The sequence below is a fragment of the Ciona intestinalis genome, chromosome 9 (assembly GCF_000224145.3).
Source record: "Ciona intestinalis chromosome 9, KH, whole genome shotgun sequence".
Classification (NCBI taxonomy): Eukaryota; Metazoa; Chordata; class Ascidiacea; order Phlebobranchia; family Cionidae; genus Ciona; species Ciona intestinalis.
The window spans coordinates 3267170-3276685 of record NC_020174.2 but is presented as its reverse complement, the minus strand read 5'-3'; the positions used below and the strand labels follow the sequence as shown (position 1 = coordinate 3276685).

At 32.5% G+C, this 9516-nt stretch overlaps 2 protein-coding genes across 3 annotated transcripts in view; both read left to right on the top strand.

Annotated features, from left to right (window-relative positions):
* The window catches only part of LOC104266039, a 5853-nt gene extending 3777 nt beyond the window's left edge, over positions 1-2076 (top strand). For both annotated transcript variants that reach the window (XM_009861399.2, XM_009861398.2), the window contains exons 7-10: positions 180-264; positions 766-811; positions 1212-1360; positions 1654-2076. In XM_009861399.2, the coding sequence (XP_009859701.1) occupies positions 180-264; positions 766-811; positions 1212-1360; positions 1654-1805 (432 nt within the window). In that variant the 3' untranslated portion in view covers positions 1806-2076. The remainder of the gene's footprint in view (positions 1-179; positions 265-765; positions 812-1211; positions 1361-1653) is intronic.
* A 702-nt stretch (positions 2077-2778) lies between these two features.
* LOC778717 (frizzled receptor) overlaps positions 2779-9516 on the top strand; it is a gene marked incomplete in the record, with an annotated part of 10327 nt that continues 3589 nt past the window's right edge. The window contains 6 exon segments of the mRNA NM_001078323.1: positions 2779-2969; positions 3749-3840; positions 5664-5797; positions 5920-6107; positions 7232-7301; positions 8155-8296. Coding sequence (NP_001071791.1) covers positions 2843-2969; positions 3749-3840; positions 5664-5797; positions 5920-6107; positions 7232-7301; positions 8155-8296 — 753 coding nt within the window.

Genomic DNA, 9516 nt, shown 5'->3' with positions numbered 1-9516 from the left:
CACCCACAAAGTAACATACATGGTAACTCGTAAGCTGGCACGAGGTGTTAAACCCGTGTAATAACGACTGTCGTTTTCCGGCCACGCGAGGATAAAGTATGTTACATTCATTCATTCATTCATTCACTTAAAAATGTTAAAATATTATTTTAAATTTATAACATTGATATTTCTAACAGGAAGTAAATAATCAACCAGAGAATAATCAAGGAAGTTCAGAAAGTAAAACCAGTGATAGTGATGATGTTCCTCCAAGACGTTCAAGTAATTTTTTTCATGCATGATTTTATTAAAACTTTACGTCTGTACTTAAGTTTGTTAAGCAGCATTTTCTTGTTATATAAATATTGGGGACAAAGTTTTTTTTTTCTAGAAAAAAACGGAGAATAGGGATTTTTTAGTTATTCACTAAATGAGAATATCTGGTTAACTTAATAACTTCAGTTTCATTTCTTTGTTATATAAATATAGTGCCAAAGTTTTTTTCTAGAAAAATAGGAGAATAGGGATTTTTGAGTTGTTCAAAAAGTGAGAATATCTTATAAATTTAACAACTATTGTTTAAGAATTGTAAAATAAGTTTAACTTTAGGAAACTGAGCGAAATTATAGAACAGTTTAATCCTTAAATATCTACCACCCTTAAGGATTCATTAATTTACTCACTAATATATCTTCGCATGGCAAGACTACCTTTTATTACCTGAATTAAAATGTACCAAGCACCATACATACATTTTCAATACTCTTTTTTATTTTTCTACAGAAAGAAGGAAACTTTTACCACACATTGAAAGCACGAGTGACACTGAGTAAGTCTACTTCAGATCATTGTCTTTGTGATTGATGTTTTTTAATTATGAATGAATGTGAATGAATGTAACTTGCTTTATCCTCGCCAAGCCTGAAAAACGACAGTCGTGATAACACCGTTGTTCGTCCACCACGTGCCAGCTTATGAGTTACCAAGTATGTTACTTTGTGGGTGATTATTTTGGGGGGATGTTTTTTTTGTATGGATGATAATTTGGACAACCCATTAGTGACCACTGGGTTAGAGCAATTCCTATTAAGTGTCTTGCCCAAGAACACATACCCCCACAATGGTAGCAGCGACGAGCTTTGAACCCATTACCTCTGGGTCAGAGGCAGGCGCCCCAACCACTTTGCCACGCTGGACATAATTGATGTTACTCCTTCATTCAACAACAGCCAAGAAGCAAGCATTATTCAACCAACTGTGGCAACCCCATCCAAACCCACCCCACACCCCATTGGTGATGGTGAAATGACACATCAAGCACAAGGTGTAGAACAAAATAAAAGTACAGAGACCAAAGTGGAAATGAAGCCTGAAAAAGGTTTGGTTCATGTTTACATAAATGGTAGACAAAAGAATAATTTGCATCAACCAGTTTCTATAACATAACTATAACATAAAAATTAACATAATAGTAATAATAACTTTATTTGTCTCTTTAATTGCGATGGCAGAGATTTAAAATTGTTATAATCAAAAAGACATGATATAGCGACAAAACAACAGTTGTTAAAACTCGCTTACAGTTAAAAACATTAAAAATTATTGGTTGAAAGAAAATAAGCGTAGACGCTACACCTAGGTTTCATTTTATCACATTGTTTTATTTCCTAGCAAACACTGGAAACATGTTTGGCTCTGATGAAGATTTCACAGCCAGTATTCTCCACATGCTTAAGTCTTTTACTCCGAAAAATAAAGCGCAAGCAAAGCTGGAAATTCACAAAGTTTTGTTTAACATTCAGTTTAATTTGTCTGAAGAATAATTATGGTTTTCATTATAATATTTTATTCTTTTGTTTGGGTTCTACATGTTTTTCTTCTTCAACTGAGTGATTTGTATGTAGTGGTACCACTGTTGCAATCGGTAGTGTCTTATTATATACAATGCCAATACAGCAGAAGCTTCGATTTTTACACTTGCGGTCATTCTGAAGCGTTTGACCAGTTCAACTGTAGCATTACATCAAACAGTTGCATAATTTTGCGCATACATCTATATTTAAAAAAAAATAAAACTGTGATGAGTTCCGTGAATCAAGCAAGTTTGTCTACATTTACGAAAACAAACGTTTTTTACCGACGATAAGGTTAACTAGTGTAAGTGTAGAAGTCAACACATGATGCAGGAGTTGTACAATTGTTATTTACACATATTTTTTACCAATTACTCAATCCTCATACATCATAAAGGTGGCACAGTATCCGGAATTCGCCCGTTTTGTCCGGATTTCACTGCCGCATGCGGAACTCGGTAATGGGTTTGCATACGAATTCGCATGCCGGATACTGTGTACAGCCACCTTAAGTCTTCACTCCATGGGAAATGCACTCTACCTACTGCTCCGCAGTCGCCAATGGCGGCTGAAAACCACTTTGTTGGTTACTTTTGGTGTGTTTGTGTATGTAAGTTAGCGTTATTCAGAATCTTCGTTTTGTAAAAAACGTATTTACAATCGCCTTTATGTATGTTCTGATTTACGTGCCCATCCATTTGAGCTTAGCTGTTTTTGTTTCAGCTTGCTCGCCGCTATCAGTCGCCCCTTCCTACAACAATTTGGAGTTTTCCGGTTTAATTAAGTTAAGTTTTGATACGATTCGTCTTTTGTTGCGTTAACGTAGTTAGTATACAGTTTTAGCTCGCTTGTAACTTATAACTTAGTTGGATTTTACCGTATGAATTGCTGTACACACGGATGCAAAATACTCAACCTGCTAATAATTGTTTATTACTTTAAAGTTTAATTGGTGCTCTAAGTCTAGGTGAAGTATTTCGGTGGTCATTATTTTGAAAATTTTCAAGATGGCTGTGTTTGGATATTTCATCAACTACCACGTATACATTCTCATATTATCAATGGTGGTGATCAACAATGCACAACACGAGGGGAAGTGTGAACCGATAACGTTGTCTATTTGCAAAGGAATTCGTAAGTTAATTAAATTAAACAACTTACTTTACCTTGCGTGGCCGGAAAACGACAGTCGTTAAAACAGTGTGCATACACCTTGTGCCAGATTACGAATTACCATGTATGTTATTTTGTGGGTGATTATATTTTGGGGGGGGGGATTTTTTATGTATGGCTGATAATTTGGACAACCAATTATTACTGACCACTGGTCCACTGGGTTGGAGCAATTGCCGTTAAGTGCTAGCCACTTTGCCACGGTGCTAGAATAAAGTGTATTTGCACACTGTCCCAGTGTTCTACAGTCAATGTATAGGCTATTTAACTCAAGTTTGGCTCTGTCGCAAAGTTAGTAAGCGCCCTTGCCTTTAACTCAGAGGTTATATGTTCGAGGCTTGTCACTCCTACCTTTGTGGGCGTATGTTTTCTTGGGCAAGACACTTATCAGCAATTCCTCTAACCCAGTGGTTAGTAATGAGTTGTCTAAAGTGTCAGCCATATACAATATAAAAAATGAAAAAGAGTTACATATGTGGTTACTAGTTTTTGGCATGAAATGTATAAAACAAAACACCTGTGTTAAACGATTGTCTTCTTTCCCCTACAAGAGGATAAAGTAAGTTACATTCATTCATATTCTTTAAGAATCATTTCGTAATAACTTTTTACTTTAACATCGTGAATGCCTAATTGTTAGTGTTATTATTTTAATTAAATCAGTGTATAAGAAACTATCACAGTTTAAAAATAAAATATAAGTTTGATTTAAAATGGGAACAAACAAACTCAATTTTCAGAATACAATGTCACTATATTCCCCAATATATTGGGTCACCAAGATCAATCTGAGGCTGGACTTCAATTAAATCAGTTTTACCCGTTGGTTAAGGTATGTGGTCAAACTTTTAAAGGTTTTATTTATATGTTGGTATTTTTCCAATTATTTGTATATATATATTATAATATATATATGTGTGTGTGTGTTATTTATATGTTTGTATTTGTTCCAACTTCCAAATATTTTTTTTTAGATTTTAATAGTTTAAAATAGCAATTAAAAAAGGGCAAGTTTTTTTTCTTGAATAAATTTAGAATAGGTACATTTTTCTTACTGCGGGTTTTTGAAGGTTTTTATGACTATCTGTACACATGTAATAAAGTAAATAAAATGTTTCTTCTTTAACCCAGTTTTTATAAAACATATTAAATTTGATTAGAAATGGAAATAGTTGCCTGTATAAATTATTTGGCGAGTTGTTTGTGATCTACATAATTATGACAAGTTTTGCAATGTATATACCGTATGATATATGGTAGGGTTAGGGAAGATGGGACACCTTTTCGTTCTATCTTGTCAACCCATTTGTAGTTAAAAAAAAATTCTAAGAAAATTATAGAACCGGATCTTCTTAACTTCCATAGACCGTTGTTAATTGTTTAAAACATGATTGGTATATTAGGATAATATGTGCTAAAGGTATTTTGTCTTCTCCGCCTTACTATAATATGTAGCTATCTGTTTTTAATAACTTTTAAGGGTTGTTTTATTACTTAAGCAACAAAAATATCAAAATAGTTAGTTACCGGCAATGGTTCAATAACTTAGCGACACTATTTGGAAAGAGGTGTATTTGTTGATACAAAAAATAGTAATGTGTCAGGCCAACACATAAGTCTGTCACAACGCACAGTTTAAGTATAGGTGCCTAGCGATAGTAAGAAACTAGTGAGAAAGCTATACATATTACAGTAGGGTGGGTGAAAATAGGACACCTTTTTATTCTATTTTCTTGTCCATATTGGTAGTAAACAAAGAACATTTAAAGAATTATAAAACTGTATCTTCACGACTTCCTTCTCCGTACTCCCATAGATGGTTGTTAATCATTTAAAACACGATCAGGACATTTGGATATTATGTGCTAAAGGGTCCTATCTTACCCCACAGAACTATAATATATACATTAGGTAAAGAAGAGATTGCTTTTCAAATTTTAAATGTTCATTTATTAGTTTTATTTAATCATGAATCATGACCAATGATAAAATGTCTCTGTGACGCCTTCGAATCAAGTAGATACCAGTGTTTAAAATCTCTTTATCCCAGTTTTGTCCGATTGATTATAATTTGAGCTTAGGTGTATGCTATAATTATGTGTTTGTAATTGCCAGATGTAACTTCGTTAATTTTCTGCGTACAGCGCTTTATAAAAAGTAGTAACGGTATTAAATGTGTTGTTTTATTATTTGTTTGGCTTAAAAATAGAGTTGGGCATTTTCTCTTTTATTAAAGAATGTTAAGCAGTCACAGTTTAAATTTAAAGTCTGTGTTAAAATATTCTTTGCTGCTGTCAGCGCCATAACAAAAATTTTAATGTATAATATGCTCAATATTATCCTTTGACCCAAATAAAGAGGATTTAAATAAAATACCAAAACATTTGGATTATTGTCACAAAAATAACAAAACATATTATGTAGTAAAGTGGGGTAATAAAAAACAATGGGGTACTTGGGGTAAGTTAGGAAACCGCCCTAGCCCACTTAAAAAGTAATCATAGAAATCCTACGATCTTTTTCGGACATCAAGGTATGATGAGTACTGTTCCTCTAGACTAAATATATTTGTTTAGTTTATTATTATTACTAGCGTTTTTTGGTTTATTAAAATGTATTTTTTGATATGATTTTATTATTACAAATACAATATAGGTTGGTTGCTCGCCCACTTTGCAGTTATTCCTGTGTAGCGTTTACACCCCTATCTGTTCCACATACAACAGAGCATTCCCACCTTGCAGGCATATGTGTGAAGAAGCAAAAGCATGTGAAAAATTAATGAAAAAGTAAGTACAAATTTCGCACCATGCAAAAATGATACTAGTTAATCCTTTCAATGGTTTATCTGTTTTTATAATATTAAACTTTTGTAGTACTGCTTACAAATCACTGTTGTCCTCTTATCTAGATTTGATTTCAGCTGGCCCAGAGATCTAGATTGCAGCAAGTTTCCTTTAAAAACAGAAGGTGATTTGTGCTTTGGAAGGGACATTATACCAAGTACTATCACTCCTACATATGTGGATAGAAGGCAGTGTTTAACTGGAGTTGGCTTTTCTTGTCCTGCTCACATGACTGTACACGAGAATGATATAAGTAAGATTTCTAGAAAAATATTTGCAATTTTTAGTTTTTTTAGTATATAGTACAGTGGGGGAAAGTAGGACACCTTTACTACATAAAATACAAATGCCCTAAGTTTTAAACAATTAACAACGACATATGGGAGTCGTGAGAATACGGTTTTGTAAATATTTTAATGTTCTTTGTTTACTACCAAATAGGATGAGAAATGAGAATAAAAAGGTGTCCCGTCTTCCCCACCTTTCTATATATACATATTTGTTGTTAGTTTGTACAATCTGTCAACAAAAACCTTTCGCTAAATGGTATTGATGAAACTCTTAACCATGAATATCAGTTTAAATGTCAAGACCACGCATTACTTTGAGTGGCCAGTATCGCAATGCAATTAAAGTAACCAATCACCAGTTTATAACCTGTTAGAAATGTCAAGTGTGCGTCTCAAACATTTGGAATGTCCTTCAACATTAAAAATAACATTAATAATTCTATAGCCTACTATTAGTATTGCAAATTAATTTACAAGTTTTCAATAAAGAAATTGCAATGTAAAGAAAATAACTAATTGTATATTGTAACATTTATATTTTTTGGATTTAAATTAATAATGTGTATAAATTTTTGGATATGATTTTGAAAGAAATGTGTGTAGTGTGTACTATCACTATGCGCAATTTCACATAAAACACATTGAAACTTAAAACAATGAAACAAAGTAGGACTGGATCAGTTTTTATTGTTCGACAATCCTTCTTCTTCCTACATAATGTGTCCCAATCACTTGTTTTATGTGATGGTGATTGAAAACTAGCTGAATGAATGAATGTAACTTTTTTCCTACGCTACTTTGTGGGTGGTTATTTTTTTATGTATGGCTGATAATTTGGACAATCAAATTAGTGACCACTGGGTTGGAGCAATTGCTGTTAAGTGTCTTGCCCAAGGACACATACACCCACAATAGTAGCAATGACAAGCCTTGAACCCATTACCTCTGGATTAGAGGCAGGCGTGCTAACCAACTGTGCTACAGTGCTGGACAGTTGAGTAATCTTACACAAACACAACTTTTGCACATCATTATGTCCACTACCTATACACTCAATGGTTTATTTTTTTTACTTGTTTTATTACAGGTTATGAGTTCATGGAAACTGAAAACTGTGGCGCGCCCTGTGATAGTAAAAGGCTCATGTTTTGGACAGAGTGAGTTGTCATTAGTTATACTATAAGTTACTTATAAATATATATTAAATATATGTATCTTTTATTATATAGTAGGGAGGGGGAAATAAGACATTTTTTCATTCTATTTCCTCGTATCGTTTTGTAGTAAACAAAGAACTCTCAAACAACTTTAAAACCATATTCCCACGCTCCCATAGACTGCTGTTAAATATAAGTTTCCTATATCCTATTTAAATACTAACAAGACGAAATATATTTATCTTTTATTATACAATTAGTTGGACTGGGTTTTTGTCTGTGATTTTTTTGTCGGGTTTCAGACCACCAGATCCTTACTGTATTTTTTTTATACAAAAAACTCTATGAGCAACAGATCATAGTTTAAATTTAATGTAGTTACGTGTTCTTGATTCTATTTCAATAAGAGACTGACGATGCCATTTAGGCGAAATATATTTCTCAATTACCACTAGTGGTTGGACTTGATTTTTGTTGGTTACGTTTTCGTATCACCAGATCATTACTTGTGTTCTGTGTTAATTTTGTTAATATGTATTTATTTCATTTCTGATGACCTAGAATTTTTGTCTGTTTTGTTTTCAAAGCACTAGGTCCTTACTATATTTTTTACACAAAAAACTCTTTGAGCACCAAATCAGGGTCGCAATTTATTACAGTTACTTTACTTATATTCTGTGCTAATTTTGTTAGTATACATTGATGACATAGATTTTTTGTCTGTTATGTTTTCAGAGCACCAGATACTTTTTTTACACAAGAAACTCTAGAGTTAAATTTCATTGCAGTTACTTTACCATTCCGTGCTGATTTTATTAGTATTTATTTATTTTCTGATATCCAATTGAAACAGGGGGGAAAAGCAATTCGCAAACTTATGGATTGGATGTTGGTCATTTATTTGTGTGATTTCCACTCTTTTCACAGTTCTTACTTATCTTATTGATATGCCGAGATTTCTTTACCCAGAAAGACCAATAATATTCCTATCAGGTAAATTTAAATTTCTTCTAATATTTTTAATTTTCTTTTTTGACTGCTTAAATATTTTTGGTTTGCGTACGTTGTGTCAATATCTTAAAGAAATTGGCAATATATATATTATATACCTTTTTCGATTTCTTATTTTTCCCTTTATTTGTGTACATTATGTCCCTATGCTAAATGAAATTTTTACCCTAACTTTTTACTTTTTATATATATATTTACATATGATAAACTCTGTTTAGTTCATTATTTCGAGAAGGTTCACTTTTTAAACACTTTATGATAAAAATATAATTTAATTTTAGCTTTACCCCAAGGGAAATCCCCCTCTCTATTAAATTTATCAATGAGTTATTACTCATGGATAAAAGGTGTGTCTATGTTAGTCTTGAGTTTATCCAATCTGACAAAAAACATCTAGGTATTTGAATTAGGGATTTTAAGTTTTTAAATTCTCAACTTGGTATTTGAATTACGGACTTTGAGTTTTACATTTTATTGAAACAAAATGGTATTCTATTCAATTTAGTTAGTTTTTAGGAAAAAATCAAAAAGTGAGTGTGTTAACTTTTAGGAATAAATCAAAAAGTTTGTGTAATAGTTTTTAGGAATAAGTCAAAAAGTTTGTGAACTAATTTTTTCCATGGGTATGCCTGGCTCAAATAATACTCGTAGAAAGAGAAGTCTTAACCCTTGAAACTTAACAAGATCGGCCAGCTGTTAGGTGCACTGGTGTGCAAACAACACTTTAAAATTATCTATCCGTACATTTTAAAGCCTATGTCAATGTTTTGGGTATGTAAGTGGCATTATAGTATTTAAAACTATTAAATAGAATAAATTTTATTTTGCACAAATCTAATTTAATGTCTACTTAAACATTGTGTACACCAATGGTTCTTAAAATTTTTCGCATGCTACCCTTTTATCAAAGTTCCAAATCTGATTTACCTCAATATGTAATATGGGGTTCATTTATTTAAAAGCGAAAACAACTAATTACATCAGTTATATTTAATGCGACGAATGCGCTAGCTTTTTGGCGACGAGTTGTTCAATATCTGGTAAAGTACTACAATTGGCACATTTTTCTGTCCTGTCAACTGATATGGATTTTGATTGGTAGCTTATTTACCCTCTAAACATAAAAATTTACCCCAAAGGATAAACTTACCCCAGTTTAAGAAACGCTGGTGTACACGTTTCACTTTTAAAACACATACCAATG